The sequence below is a fragment of the Penicillium nucicola genome (assembly GCF_028828085.1).
Source record: "Penicillium nucicola strain IBT 29836 chromosome Unknown utg000005l, whole genome shotgun sequence".
NCBI lineage: Eukaryota > Fungi > Ascomycota > Eurotiomycetes > Eurotiales > Aspergillaceae > Penicillium > Penicillium nucicola.
In genome coordinates, this window is record NW_026643129.1 from 996,273 (window position 1) to 1,011,575 (window position 15,303).

General features: G+C 48.1%; 5 protein-coding genes across 5 annotated transcripts; 1 reads left to right on the plus strand and 4 right to left on the minus strand.

Moving 5' to 3' along the window:
- Positions 1 to 280: 280 nt before the first annotated feature.
- On the minus strand, positions 281 to 781 carry N7511_005468 (aflatoxin regulatory protein-domain-containing protein; the record flags this gene model as incomplete). The annotated part of the gene is made up of 1 exon (XM_057127845.1): positions 281 to 781. One exon carries the CDS (start codon positions 779 to 781, stop codon positions 281 to 283), a length of 501 nt encoding a protein of 166 aa, XP_056984362.1.
- A 2,722-nt stretch (positions 782 to 3,503) lies between these two features.
- Positions 3,504 to 5,185, plus strand: N7511_005469 (uncharacterized protein; the record flags this gene model as incomplete). The annotated part of the gene is made up of 2 exons (XM_057127846.1): positions 3,504 to 3,699; positions 3,750 to 5,185. The coding sequence occupies 2 exons, from the start codon at positions 3,504 to 3,506 to the stop codon at positions 5,183 to 5,185; spliced, it is 1,632 nt and encodes a 543-aa protein (XP_056984363.1).
- Positions 5,186 to 6,105: 920 nt separating this feature from the next.
- Positions 6,106 to 6,966, minus strand: N7511_005470 (GPI anchored serine-threonine rich family protein; the record flags this gene model as incomplete). The annotated part of the gene is made up of 3 exons (XM_057127847.1): positions 6,106 to 6,688; positions 6,778 to 6,856; positions 6,915 to 6,966. 3 exons carry the CDS (start codon positions 6,964 to 6,966, stop codon positions 6,106 to 6,108), a joined length of 714 nt encoding a protein of 237 aa, XP_056984364.1.
- A 1,444-nt stretch (positions 6,967 to 8,410) lies between these two features.
- N7511_005471 (alpha-amylase) lies at positions 8,411 to 10,548 on the minus strand (the record flags this gene model as incomplete). The annotated part of the gene is made up of 8 exons (XM_057127848.1): positions 8,411 to 8,432; positions 8,551 to 8,803; positions 8,899 to 9,121; positions 9,175 to 9,195; positions 9,258 to 9,281; positions 9,344 to 9,939; positions 9,996 to 10,403; positions 10,476 to 10,548. The coding sequence occupies 8 exons, from the start codon at positions 10,546 to 10,548 to the stop codon at positions 8,411 to 8,413; spliced, it is 1,620 nt and encodes a 539-aa protein (XP_056984365.1).
- Positions 10,549 to 11,403: 855 nt separating this feature from the next.
- Positions 11,404 to 13,085, minus strand: N7511_005472 (alpha-amylase; the record flags this gene model as incomplete). The annotated part of the gene is made up of 2 exons (XM_057127849.1): positions 11,404 to 12,042; positions 12,099 to 13,085. 2 exons carry the CDS (start codon positions 13,083 to 13,085, stop codon positions 11,404 to 11,406), a joined length of 1,626 nt encoding a protein of 541 aa, XP_056984366.1.
- Positions 13,086 to 15,303: the final 2,218 nt, after the last annotated feature.

Genomic DNA, 15,303 nt, shown 5'->3' on the forward strand with positions numbered 1-15,303 from the left:
TTGAATTGATGAGCGCTAATGCGAGTGCCTACATATCGACTCATGGGTCTTTCCTAATAAAGAAAGTTATCAAAAGCAAATAGAGAAAAAGCAAAACTAGATTCTACTTTCGGTTTCCTCTTTTGGTTTGTGGCTTGCTCATCTGTCGATGCAACATGGCCATTCAGCAGCGAGATTACTATACATTCTGGCCGAAGTTTTGTAGAAATTAGGGCCCTGTGCGCATTCTTATCATGAATTGACTCATCTATTACATTTTGCCGAAGCAAATCCAAGATTTCTATGCGTGCCTCAGAATACCGATGAGATCCGACGACAAACGTGACAGGCAATTCTGTAGGTCTGTCTGCATCTGTCTCAAGGCAGCAGCGGAGAAGTCTTCATGATTCGTTCTTCCCTGCCAATCATTTGCAGGCTCAGAGCAATATTCAGATCCTGTTCCCATTCCAGGCTCACGTTCATCCCAGTCGATTCGCAACGAAAGCCTGGCTAATAAGACCTGCAATCGATGCAGTTCACCAAGAACTAGTTGGGATGCTATCTGTTGGGTGCGACTGGTATCTCTTGAACTGGCAGGGCTGCTTGGCTGCCTGCTTCTGTGGCTTGCTGCGATCCTGTACGGTATAGATTGCCCCGTCACAGTGTTCATTTGCGCTGCTGCACGGTATCGCTCCAAAATCTTCAAAATGACCGTGCACAGCATCGCCAGCAGGTAGCCCCTTTCCGCGCATGAACATTGGAGGATATTGCTCACAGCCTCGATGAACTGCTTGTTCTCCATGATGGCTATTTGAGTGCGCTGAAGAGGCAACATTTCCTCCGTATCTGTAGTGTCATCACGCGTGATGATGAGATTTGATCCAGTTGACAAAGATCCAGATCTTGATATGAGAGGTGGAAGAAGTTTGCTCAGGAGGCAGAGAACATCTCCCATGCAATGACATCTCGGCTCTAATGCTGGGATGCCACTTGAGGCTTGGTTCAAATAGGCTGGTGGGTCTTGTCGTTCTGTTGCAAAGGATGACAAGTCCAGGGTGATATTTTGAGCTTGAGAGATAGGTCTAGTGGATGTCTCCGGGCCACCTTCATTTGAGATATACAGCTCAGCAACATTGTCAACGGCTTGATTACAGCTGGAAAAGCTACAATCAAACGACCCAGATTCCGAAAACTCGACTGGAGATGTTAAAAGACCGCTGGGATTTTGGCTTACTTCAGAGCCCTCTAGAGAAACTCCAACTTCCGGAGAAGTTATAATGTCCGGAATCATCCCTGGACAAGAGGATGCCTGAGTCACGCTAGATAGTCTGGTGGAAGCTATCAACGACGCGTTCAGATCCGGTAGTGTAGCCGATATATCTGGTGAGTACCAGGCCGTAGCAAGCCCACTTTGGATAGTCGGAGTTCGTGGATGTCGAATTCCAATGTCACTTTGATTGCAGCTACTCTCTCGCTTTCGTCCAGGTCGTTTGGGCATGAAGTATTCACATGCAATGCCTCTCTTTGCACACCGTGAGCAAGATGGCTTCTCTTTGGGACATTTTACTTTCGACAAAGCACATGCTTGACAGCTATCTCGAAGTTTCGATGTTGTCGACGTTGGCTTGCGTCGTGCGGTTGCGCCGCTTGACATCGTGCTTGGGGTTGAGGTAGACATAGCACTACATGAACTGATCAGTTTCCTGACCAATGGTCCTCTGATGGAGCATTTCATTTCTACGGGTGTCTTTACCAGATTTTCGAGGCCTTCCTTTCAAAGTATGAATATGAGTTGCCCCACCTGGCTTCGATCTGGCTTCGATCAGCCTTCCTATAATTCGAGCTTTGTTGCGGTGTGCCCTGGCTTTGCCTTTGAGCTCTGAAACAGCCAAGTGCCCGAGGCAGTATTTGTCAAAAGTTTATAGCGGAGGAGCAATGTACTGATCAGGTTCGAACAAAGAACTCCCTCATTTTAGCGCTTCCAGGGGTGTTGGTGAGCCATACAGTAGGTACCAAGTTCAGCTGAAACTTCGGTGAAGCCTCACTCTCATCCTGGTCTTCCAAACTCAGAAATTCCATAATCATCGCGTACTAGGCCAAAAGTGGTCATCGGTCGGCTATCAAATAAACAGCAGTAAACAAAATGGGGGGACATGTTTCCTTCTTTTATTGTGATACATTGCACAGCCTTGCATTGTACAGCCAGAGAGCCCATTCCGCGAGTGATATACATGCTTCGCATAACGTTATGTGCAAGCCACGCACGTCTGGCATAGTTACAAAGGGCCTGTTGGTCAGTGCCTGTAGGTGGTGGGTAGCCTTTGACCCAGCAGCTGAGCGTCCAAATTGGAAGATGATCTGCTAATAGATTCAAATGATATCCTAGTATTGGCTTGAATAGGATTTTTCAGCAGCGTCCTTTTAATTTGGTAGTTCCGATTCCTCGTTCTGCTAACTAATGTTCTGCGGAGGAAGATCTCTGGCCTGAAACTTCAGGCCTCCAGATCGCCAAGTGACGTTCAGTGGAATTCTTCCTTGTCCTGATTTCCCTTTCCTGATGGACAAGTACTTCACGTAAAATATCACTTCATCGTCGCAGGTCGCAGGGCCAGAATGGTCGTCCATGGGGCTGATACGCCGACAGGCCCGACATTTGCCCAAGATTGTGCACAATATGATACGTGGCCAGACACCATGCCCATGGTGATGCTCTCAATTTCTCAATCTTAATCTCATCAGTCAAGGAGAATCTTCATTTTGCAGATGTTGAACGAGTCAAAGAGCACTCGGTTGCTCAGTTCACACCGTGGCAGACGATCGTATCCACTCGCAGCCGAATATCGGGGCACAAGTTCGCGGGTCATTCCCCTCTGTGATTATGACTACCCATACACCCTCGGCGGATATAGTTCACATTGTCAAAACTCATCTGATTAGCACATGCTATATTCGAGTCCGAATGGAAACAACACTACATGGGTATCTAGAGACCGATCGAGAGCCACCACATTAGATGCGCCCTCTGCACGACAAGCAACTACCCCATGATCAAAGTCAATTGAAGGAGCATGTTCATCGTTTAACCCCGCATCAGGACGATGGATGAGTTCCATAACATCCCGGGCCGGGTGAAGTCGCTCTATATCGGCAAGTTACGTGAGAAGCCACGCAATTGGCTGATCTCGAGGCTTCGGGGCGTTCCGATGCGCGGAAGAGCTCTTCAATTAACGAATTGACGTAATGAGACTTGGAAACTTGAGCAATTGCTCGAAGAGACCCGCAAATTGAGTGACTCTCATTTGCTTCTTGGGACATCGTGATGGATCCCGAGAGAGCCCCGGCCCGGCAACGCGGGGTCCCCAGGCCGATCATCCTCCTGGGGAATGGGGCCAACCATATGGGGAAGTCCAACGCGATGCAACATCTCGTCAAATGGGCCAAATAGCCCCATTCTTGTCTTACAACCCCAGATTTCAGTGACTCTTCCTCAATTGAACCGCACCACCTCCCCCAGATACTCGGAAATGACCTCGGACGAGGTCACCAGCATACAAAATGAGTCGAGAACGAACAAGAAGGATGTCAAGGAGCCAGATCTAATAGCTCCAACTGGTGACCAGGATATCGATTCTGAGGAGAAACATAGCAATGGGGAGACACACGAATTGCCCGAGCTGCAACGCAGGTTGAAAAGCCGGCATTTGCAGATGATTGCGATGGGTATGAATTTCAACACGCCAACATTGGGTAATCTTCTGACTCTCAGGCAGGTGGTGCAATTGGAACTGGTCTCTTCATCGGCAGTGGTACTGCAATTGCAACAGCTGGGCCCGTGGGAGCCTTGATTGCCTTTAGCTTCGTCGGGTCCATTGTTTATTCCGTTATGACAGCCCTGGGCGAAGTAGCCACATATCTACCCATCCCGGGAGCATTCGCTGCTTATGCAACACGACTGGTTGATCCTAGTCTAGGATTTGCCATGGGTTGGATCTACTGGTTTTCCTGGGCTTCGACATTCGCTCTTGAGCTGACCGCGACCGGTCTGATTATTCAATACTGGGACGAGACGATACCAATGGCAATCTTCATTGCTATCTTCTGGGTCGTTATTATTATCTTGAATATGTTCCCAGTGAGCTGTTACGGTGAAGTCGAATTCTGGCTGTCAAGCATTAAGATCATCACTGTCGTCGGGTTCATGATCTTTGCTATTTGCATGAACGCTGGCGTCGGCAAAGAGGGATACATCGGCTTTAGGTACTGGGTACACCCAGGACCCTTCCAGCCTTACCTGATCACAAACCCAGAGCAAGATGCTCTGGCAAAGTTCGTCGGCTTCTGGGCTATTCTCATCAAAGCAGGGTTCTCATATCAAGGAACAGAGCTTGTTGGCATCGCCGCAGGAGAAACAGAGAACCCAAGCAAAAACGTTCCATCGGCAATTCGCAAAACATTCTTCCGAATCGTATTCTTCTTCATTTTCACCATTTTCTTCGCCGGTATCGTCGTTCCAGCCACAGATAAACACCTTACATCCAGCGACGGCAACAGCGCCGACGCAAACTCGTCGCCTTTCGTCATCGCCGCAAATCGCGCCGGCGTCAATGCCCTACCGAGCATCATCAACGCGGTCTTACTGACAGTGGTCCTCTCAGCAGCCAATTCAAACGTTTACAGCGGAAGCCGCATCCTAGTCGGCCTAGCAAACGAAGGTTTCGCACCACGCTTCTTCCTCAAAACAACCAAGCACGGCGTCCCATACGGAAGTGTCCTTTTTACAGCAGTCTTTGGTCTACTGGGATTTCTGAACTTGAGCAATTCGGGAAGCACCGTCTTCAACTGGCTGGTGCAGATTGCGGGCCTGGCAGGCTTTATTACTTGGTCTTCACTGAACATCTGCCATCTGGCATTCATGAGAGCGCTAAAGGCCCGTGGTATCTCGCGCGATACTCTTCCCTACAAAGCGACGTGGCAGCCGTACCTGTCATGGTACGGTCTGTTCTTCAATGTCCTGATTATCCTCACTCAGGGCTTTACGGCTTTCTTACCGTCGTTCAGTGTGACGGACTTTTTTATCAACTATTTGAGTCTGATTCTGTTCGCTGTTCTATATTTCGGCCATAAGATTGCCTTCCGGACAAAGTTTGTGAAACCTATTGAGGCGAATATTGATACGGGCAGATATGAGCCCGAATATGGTGCTTAGGGGTTGGATTTGGATGGTTTTTCTTTGGCATCCTGTTTGTCTTCCCAATGCTGCAATCTTCGTAGATACTCTTTGAGCCCATACACATATATCTACCAATTGTATTGGCTTTTCTTTTCTTGTTTGGGGCTATTGTAGAAATACGTTTGTGGTCAAGGACCTGGTGCAGAAACCATGCACCGAACTAACCTTGAAGTGTCTTCTTTGGTAATTGACTCAAGTAGTCCGTTATGAATGATGCATTAAATATACAATCATTTAGATTGTTTGTCCTTCGTCGACAACTCACAGGGTATGTGACATTTACATAAGACTTTCACCTGAGGGCTTCAGATCCATCTTGGTGGAAATATATATTCTCTTGAATCACGCCAAATGACTCTTTGTTTGTGATTCTTACCATGGTCGCATTCTTGAAAGTAAATGACTCTATATAGAACCAATTGACTATTCCGAGCCCTATTGGGTACAAGCTATTGAGTGCTACCTGGCATGATTCTTACCGAAATCCTTCGAAACAATCTTCTTCTTCTATCCCTGATGTGCTGTCCACTAAGTTTGGCAGAGCCTAGCACTCTATTAGCAACCTTTACTAGGTTAAGATTACTGAGGATCCTAGCTATTCGTTGTGTACAAGACAGTGAAAAGTTCAATACAAGTCATTCATACAAAGAAACCAGGAAAGTCAAGTACAAAACAGTATGAAAGGTATTAAGATAGTCTCGACATATGGTATTACGTATCTAGCCAAGAATACAAGGATAGAAGACGGGAAAAAGCAAGCAAATTATCAATCCCCCGGAGTTTATTCATCACCATTCCACCATTGAACTCATGCCATTAACAAATCATGAAACCCAATCCTCAGCAAACCTCACACCAACGTTCCAGGTCAACCCTTCGCCTAACTCTCAATCAATTTACAGACCGAGAGCAAGCACACCAGCCAAGATACCGGCAGCAACGGGGGCAGCGCCGAGAGCGACACCAGCACCGGTGGAGGGGGTAGCAGAGGCGGCAGCAGTGCCGCTAGCAGTGCCTGACGCAGCGGTGGTCATGCCAGAGGCGGTGGAGGTGCCGGAGGCAGTGGTGGAAGCGTCGGTGGCGGTGGTGGTGGAGCCGGACTTGGTAGAGGTGGAGGTGGAGGTTCCTGTAGCGGAAGTGTGAGTTGTGGACACAGCAGAGGAAGAGTCAGTGCTGCTTGCGCTGGAAGAAGTTCCAGAGGTGGCAGCACTGGAGGTGGAGGAGGATGCACCAGTAGAAGAGGAAGAGCTTGAGGCAGACTCAGTCACGTTGAACTGGTTGGATTGGGCGAGGATGCCGGTGTTTTCCTCGGAGGTCGACTCCAGGTTAACCTGGTAGCCCTTGCCGTTGGTGACGTCGGAGAGGCTCTTGATGGTGTAGGAGCCCTCGGAGGTCTGGACGTCGGAGGCAACCTTCTTGTGGACGGGAGGGTAGACGGCGTTGTTGGAGATGTAGATGTTGACGCTGGAGGCGTCGGTGCTAGTTCGGGTTAGAAATCGGGGTTTTTAAATTGGGCGCATTCCGAAGCTATATGCCGGATCAATGCTAATGGGAAGTAGAAAACATACTTGACGGAAGTCCACTTGACAGTCAGAGAGTCGGAGGTGTCAACCATGGCACCCTGCTCAGGCTCAGTGACCTTGAGAGCTGAACGTGGTGTTAGTCAGATCATGCGATCTCGGATAATATACGGAAAGAAGCTTACCAGAGACGGAGAGTGCCATAGGCAGAACAGACAGAGCGAGTGACAGACGCATGATGGCTGATTGTTAACGAGTGAATGTGAAAGCGAGAGACTTGGGAATCAAAAGATGATGAGGATGAAGAAAGAAGAAAGAAGATGAGGATGCGAGAGGATGTTTATATTGGGCAGAGCTGATCGACGAGGACCCTGATCTTAAATAGGAAAGCACCTATAAATCTTTTCTATATCTAAGACTCTGATGGTCCGTATACCTCCCACAAAACGGCACAAAAATACACGAAAATAGAACCAAGGAAATCGCCGTCCCCAGTATCTAATAATATCTAAATCAATTACTTGAGAAAGTGGGATGCAACTGAGCCCTGGAGTCGCAAAACAGGGTCTTACTGCAAGCTAGTCTCAGGGCACCGGAGTTGCGCTCATACAGAGAACAAAGCATACAGAACATACAGAATATACAGAACACAAAGCATACCGAGCAGACTCCGTACAGAGCATACACTTGCACCAACAATAGTATTGGCCCGATAAAGCACAAGCTAAGACAAGCCACTAGTTACTCTTGGCATGGAATTCTATTTATTTTTTACCGTTTTAGTTCGTACAGTGCAAATACACAAAGCCGTTTACCCATGGACCCTGGTACTGCGTATTTGCAGAACACAGCCCCCGTATTACGCCATAGGAACAAGCAATCAAGGCTAAATTCCGAAAGATAAGGCCCATGCAACATAATCCCAGTAAGGGGTAAAAAAGCATTCCCACGTGTACTGCATTGCAGATAACGATAGCATGGAAAGATAGAAGCGAGAAGAAAAAAAAGTCAGCACATGGCCAAGACACGTTTTTGAGGAATGTCTCAGAGCCAGTTATTGATAATCGATTATTGATTTAACTTACCGGTACGGTGAAATCGATTTCGAGTTCGGTGTCTCATTGAATAAGACCCCACAGATCCATTGTCGGTTTTCTCAGGGTTCATGAGACATTCAATTCTCGCTTGACATGTCAACCCACTGTCCAACTTGGGTACGGAAGAACTGTGCCGGAAGGTAAGGGAGAATTTTCAGACCCGCTCTCATCCCACCCATCAAAAAAACCCACATCTTACATGTAAGTCTTATACACATGTAACATGGTAAGAATTAGGCAGCAGATGTCTCACGCTCACCGAGGATGTGCCGGATGAATCCGCGCTGGTACCGTGGGCCATCATTAGTAATTTGATGATGCGGATTGCCTCTCTAAGGCGCCACATCTGCTTATGCTGTGCTGTACTATGGTTGTTGGGTGGCCTTGGCGTGCCATATACCGGTATTCCTCTTTTGGGATTAGGAATTGATATTTTCTTTTTTCTATTTTGAGGAAATACGAGACCGGGTCCTGCCGCACGATATAATATGTACGGAGCGTGTAATGCGGTTATTGTACAGTGAGATTTGATTTTCATAGCGTTACAGTATTCCAGTCGAGCATTGGGTATTATGGAAACAGAATTAGTTGTAGATGTTCACATCACTGCCACATCAGAGTCAGAGTCAGCCACCACCAAAAGAAAACTTAAATGCATTGCCGAATCCAGAAAAACCAGGGAGAAGGAAAACAGGAAGGAAAGTAAAAGAAAAGGGGAACTTACAAATCGCGCCTCAAACCATCCCTGCTCAAAGCCACCGCCTCAACCCAGATGCTAGCGCTCATTGCCGCAACGGTGAAGTACCCATACCCCTTCTTGTTAATAACGACGGGCTTCACATCCGGCCGTAAAATGTCAACCCATTCCTCGTACGCACGTTCCCTTCCAACATACATGCGCTGTACTGCAGAGCCAGCATTGCTGAGAACGCAGGCAAGACCAGATGTATGACGGGCGTTACCGTAGCGAACGAATCCTGTATTGCGGTCAGCTCTGCCAAGGCTAAGGGATGGGACCCTCCTCGTGTTCCCGAATTGTGTAAATGAGATGAAGTGGATGGGTGAGACGAACCTATGCAGTTTGGTTGGTCGAAGTAGTCCTGTTGTTCGCCGTAGGCGTACAATTTGCGGGCTTGGGTTAGTAGTGGTACATTGCCATTGCAGGCTGGTGTCATGAGGTCTTGGACATTGGCGCGAATTCCGTAGATATCCCCGTAGAAGACGCAGGGGTGGCCTTCTTTGCGGAGAAGGATCAAGGCGTACGCTAGAACCTTGAAAGATGGGGCTACGGGGGTCTGAGGTGGCTTTGTTAGATTGGCTGGCTTTCCGGGGGGCCTAGTTGACTCACCTCGAGCATTTGTCCTGGTTGCTTTCGGGGAGTTAGATGAATATGAAAGCCACAATGAATTAGTCGAATCGTCGAGTACTTACCGTATCGTGATTTGAAACGATGGTCTTAAAAAAAAGTTAGCATTGACCCTTGAAATTGAACATGCATGAATTGGAATTCAACTTACCACAGCATGGTCCGGCCGACACTGTACCAAAGTATCCTTAAAAATGCCACGAAGATCTGGAGACTCTTGATGGGACAACTTGCAAAACTTCTCAACAAGAGGGACATCATATGCCGCAAGGCTATACTCCGTATCCTTGAGGTACTGCAAAAGAGCCTTGACGTTTCCAGTCCAATACTCACCAATCACAAAGAAATCCGGATTGGCCGTTTTCCGCACATGCTCCACGAACGCACGCTGAAAGCCAACAGAAAAATGCTTGGCTGCATCCAGCCTCATGCCACTCAGACTCAATGCGTTGGTGATCCAAGTTCCCCACTGTAAGAGATCATCACGAACCGCGGGGTGCGCCAGGTCCAGATCGGCGAACATGAGATAATCGTAGTTCCCGTTCTCAGTGGAGACATCCTGCGCCCAATCCTTGCCAGGGCCGGTAATCTTGAAGATGGCGTTTTCCTTGCTCTTGTCATCCCAGTCGACACCGCTGAAGTGTTCCCAGCGGTATTTCATACTGCTGTACTTCTCGCCGCGGCCTTGAAAATCAAACCCTGTCCAGCCATTGACTTCAATGGGCTTGGATAAATCCAGATCTCTCCCTATGATGAAATTAGTAATCCTCGTCAGAAAACAAAAGAAACTTAGCTATGCTCACGCTTGGGATCAACCTTAACAGCAGGGAATGCCTCAGGAAAATCAGCACCAGCCTTATGATTGAGAACAGCATCCCAAATAACACCCATGCCAAGCCCACGCGCCTGCTCTAAGAACGACTCAAGATCACCCCTAGACCCCCATTTCGTAGGGACAGCACCCTTCTGATCAAACTCTCCGAGGTCATAAAGATCATAGATGTCATATCCATTGCCATTAACATCCATACCCTTACAGCCAGGCGGAATCCACAATTGGTCAATGCCGATGGCCTGATAACCAGGTAAGGCGTTTGCCAGACGGCGCCAGTGCTGGCGGTCTGCCGGGACATGCCATTCAAACGTCTGCATGATGAGTTTGTTATCTGGGGCATTCCATGACGGCAGCGATTCCAGATTAGAGGCTGATTCTGTGCGGATGGTTAGCTTGCTCCTTTTTTGGAGCTGTTTTTCTGCCTTGATGGATGGACCGCTATTCTAACCTTCTATCTGTCTCCAGTGCGCTTTCTGCGCGCGCCGGTGGGCGCCAGTACACCATGCCAGAAAAGAGGCCATGACGGATTGGATGGTGTCAGTTGTCGCGTTGAGGATGTGTCTCCGTAAGGAATGGGGAGCCATTTCCCATTTGGGCGTAAGCGTCGGATGCGAGAAAGAAGTGGGCCCGGCTATTTTTGGCCGGCGATAGATACCGTACCTAGTGGTAATTTGCTTACCGTATCGGTGGATCTTTGTCCCTTGCTCCGAAAGGCATCCGAGACTTTCGTACATATAATCCTTCGGTGGGGATTCCAGAAGGTCCACTCGGTCTCACAACAATTAAAAACGGTAACGTTGATCATTGAAGCCTAGGAGGCTACCGATTCCTGGTTTGGGTATGGAGGTGTTGATCGGTACTCGATCAGTCCGGCTTGTGACTATACAAGCCTCCCGTGATTTAATGCTTGGCATCGCAGTTGAGTGTTATGCATGTTTAAGGTACATCACTTGACTGAGATGTAACTTTATACTGTGCGGTTGGATTTTGGGTTCAAGCTTATTATGAACCCTATGTACAGTCTACTGTTGTATCGGGCGTGGTCTCAGGCCATGATTATATGTCTCCCTGCTGTGCAAGCCACTTTTCTACTTGTTGGCAGAATATATTTTGATAATAAGATGCTTCGTTTTTCGTAAGAGATAGCAACAACAAGACCACAGCACTGCGATCGATAGACACTTAAGAAATAACAATGACAGAAAGGACAGTGTGAAAAAAAGGTGACAGGCTTTGCTATGTGACCAAAAAAGAAAGATGTACAGCGTGTAAAAAAAATATGCTACAAGAAGGGATATCGTCGCAAGCCCAAACAGCGGTCGTTAAAAGAAACCGACGCAAAATAAACACCTTATGATTCCGTTTTTCGAACATGCTCAAATGATCATCACAATACTCGTCAATGCCAGACACAGAGAGGCCCACGCCGTAGTGAGTGATGTGGATGCGATAAACGAGGAAGCAGAAGAGGCCACGCCATTCTTCAACTGGGCCAAGGTAACATTCTTGTTCTCGTAACCACAAAGACCACTGCCATCCATGAATTTCGTAGGCCAGAACACTCGAGGCTCGCCCTTGTCCATATTCACAGTAATGGAGCCATAGTCATCCGGTGTGTAGGTTTTGCAATTGAGAATTTCCATGACTTCGGTACCGGCGTTGTAACTGTTGCTTAGAGCCACGTTGTAGGCGCCACTTTCCGAACCTTGCGTTGAGAGCATCATGATGACTTGTCGACCTTCGACACCTTTCGAGAAGGCGAGTTCACTAGCGCCTTGATAGACAGTATGTGTGGGTTGATCAAAGTAGTCACTGCCAAGCGCGTTGACATGTTTGCGGAGTTTGTTGAGTTTGGCGATTAGTTGGTAGAGCTCCGAGTCGGTGTTGTATTTTGTGAGCCAGATGGCTTCTCGGTCGTATGGTGGATCGGCTCCTTTGAGGTGTTGTTCTTGACCTTGGTAAATCATGGGAATCCCGTCGAAGAGGAGTGTGAAGACCAGGACGTTTTTGGCGGTCTGGTAGTTGGCTGGTCAGTAAGAATGACTTGCATATGCAAGGTGGAAGTACATACCGCCGTATCATTAGACATGCTGCCAATACGAGGCTTATCGTGATTCTCGGAGAAAGAAACCAGAGCGTTGACATCTGGACAAGCCTGTTTCATGGCCTCCACCTCGAGGGCTAATACACTAGTGTTTCCCATCGTAAAGGCCTGCAACATTTGGAAGTAGATTGGGTAATTTGGCATACTACCGATGTAGTTCTTCTGGTAATTCGAGATGATGCTTGTAGCACCTTCAAGAACCTCTCCAGTACTGAATACACCGATAGCGTCGGTAAATGCCTTCAGGAACGGGGCACTGACGTGCTTTGCAGCATCGATACGAAGGCCGTCAATGGAATATGTCTTGATAGCATTCTTGGCCCAGTTGATGAGAAGGGTTTGAACATCTTCATGTTCGGTATAGAGATCTGGAAGTGGGACGTTGAGATCACCAGTCTGACAGAGTTGGGCGTCGGTGAAATTGTTCCAGTCCGTAATTTTGCAGTAAGGGTGAAAGTAGTCCTTGTTGTTGAAAGGGTCGAAGACTGAGTAGTCAAGTTCCTTTCGTGGGTCGGTGCCGTTGGGAATGATTTGGGCCATGTTGTTGATCACCGTATCCATCATCAGATACATACCACGGGCGTGGACGGCATCACTGAGATCGAGCAGATCCTGGTGCGTACCGAAACGTGCGTTGAGGGCGTTGAAGTTGACTGGCCAGTATCCATGGTAGGCTTCACCGTATGACACGCGACCTTTGATGTTGTCGATGATAGGTGAAATCATGACGGCATCGAAGCCCATGCCTTCAATGTAGTCGAGCTGATTAATTGTTCCCCTCCAGGTACCTCCACAATAGAGGCCATCCTCGGTACTGCAGGGAGAAGTTGTCGAATTATCAGTGCGGGCAAAACGATCTGTCATGGTCTGGTACACGGCTCTTGGCTTCCAGTCGGCCGTTGACGCGGCGGAGGTCAACGAGACCAGGCCCAGCAGGGCCAATACAAATGACATCATGTGAGGGTGAAATGAAAGAGCGAGAGAGAGAAAGAAGGGACGACCTTATCTTCAAGGTCACGGAAAACGAACGAGTGACATGTGGACGGATGAAGCTGGAAAGAGGAGAAGGAGCAAGTTCTACGGGCAAAAATGGGGGAGCGGCCCTAAAAGTCCTGTGCAAGTACGTCGATCCATAGAAATCCCTTTTGAGCTAGCACTAGGCTATTCACGCCGGTTATCCTGCTCCCCATTTCAACTCTGTTTATTGGCTTCATCCTTTGATCCCCCGCTACCTAGAATAGAGTGGCGTACATGCTGAAGAAATTCCCCATGCCCACCAGACGGCCCCCCAGACTATCCAGACATGTAGCCTAATATTGCTCTCCCAAGGCATAGTTGAGCCGGCTTTCCACACTAGACACACACTAGGCAAGGGTGGAAGGAAGAGACCCAAATTACCTCGGCCATAGGTGGGGATTATAATAGAGTGTGCCGCGCACAGGGCAAGGGCCAGGGCTGATAGTGATATATTGAACGGACATGCTACCGTTGGCCCTGCCTACACCAATAACCTTTGAATATTCAATTGACCAAAGTTCTACAGTTACATTGAGACCGAGTGACTACCCCTGAATGCCCAAGCACTCGGAATAGTTGATTTGTTGGTGCGGAAAATTCCATGTTCGGTGGCTGAGACATCCTTGGGCCCTAATTTCAGAAGTAGCAGTGGTCACATCTCCATCACAAAGAGTGGCCAACTTCGGATGGGCCAATGATCCGAGACAACGTCCACTACTTTTGGCACTAGCGGATTAATCCTCCCCCACACAGAAAACCGGGAATAAGCGGGATAAGGGAACGACTGGGAAGACGGTACGGAGTACGGAGTAGTAGTTCGGGACTTGGCAGATTTGATGGGCAGTCAATGAAAATAGGCAAATTCGGAAAAGTCAGAGAGCGAGACCGACTAGGAATACTCGAGAAGGCCTTTGCGCAGTGCAATTTTAATCGTATTATGGGGCGCTGAGTCCGGCCCGGTCTTAAAGATTTTAGCTTCAGCGATACTGCAGTAGCCAGGTACGAGTGACCAATCCAAGAAAACAAGGCAAACACGAAAAAGGAAAATGCAATCTCGAGAGATAAGTCATGTCGTTGGACCGCAGATAGATAACTGGGAGGCACTAAGTCCGGGTGGCTGTACCAGTGGCTGCCTTTGGGGATTTTGACAGGTAGGGTCAAGGTTGAAATAGGAGCAGTTCATGCGTGTTTGCAACGGTTGGATATATTAAAGCGAGACACTGGGGCGTACCTGGCATTGTGAGTTTGTTCCTGGGAGTGGAGACTGGAGCAGAGATTTTTATGATCTTATTCACTTATCCTTCTATCTCGTGGTTTTGGTATTGAGGTTTGCAAAATGACCAGAGAATCTGACACGGTATTGTGGTATTGTGGTATTGTGGTAACATGGTACTGTGGCTGATACTGATCTGTCTTATCGAGCCACTTACCTTGCTTGTATAGGGACATTCACATCAACACATTGACTAGTAGACTTTAGACATGCCTACTGTATACTGCACATGAATGCATGCATAGGTGCAAATAATAGAGATTACTGAAGTGGTCGGTGAAATCTCTTTCCTCGGGTCCATGCCACCAATGCAGGTTAGGCAATTGCATCGGACCTCAAGCGACTGAAAACTTGAAGGCATCGGGCGTCTTGGCATTGGATTTATCGGAAAATGTGGATCTCCCGAGATAGCCGTCTAATCAGGCTGTGGGATGCCCGAAACCCTGCCAAGACTTAAAAATACCAAGCTCCGCCGCGCTAAGCCAGATGGAAAGGTGGGGGGTCTCACTCACTGACCAATCGGCGGAGTCGGTATCGTCGCAAGGAGGGTTGTGATCCGCTTATCGGGGCGCTAGTAATTCGCGTAAAACATGAGTTACAGGTTGTCTCAACTGTGACTCGGGCCGGACTTATCGGCTTCGTCTTACTTCAATATCATGAAAATCATCTTTTTCCAGATCCAAAGGCACCGAGTCTCATGGATGTGACAGGAACTGGATAAGCATGCAGAAAATGATCTCCAAAGACATTCAGGGTCCAAACTCAACTCTATGGGTCTGTTCAAAGAACCGAGCCCCGTTATTGAGGGCCCCATATTTATCTTTCCAGATCACTGGCCGAAGGCTTTCTTACTCGATCGAGCAAGGCTGCCTCGGTAATTTT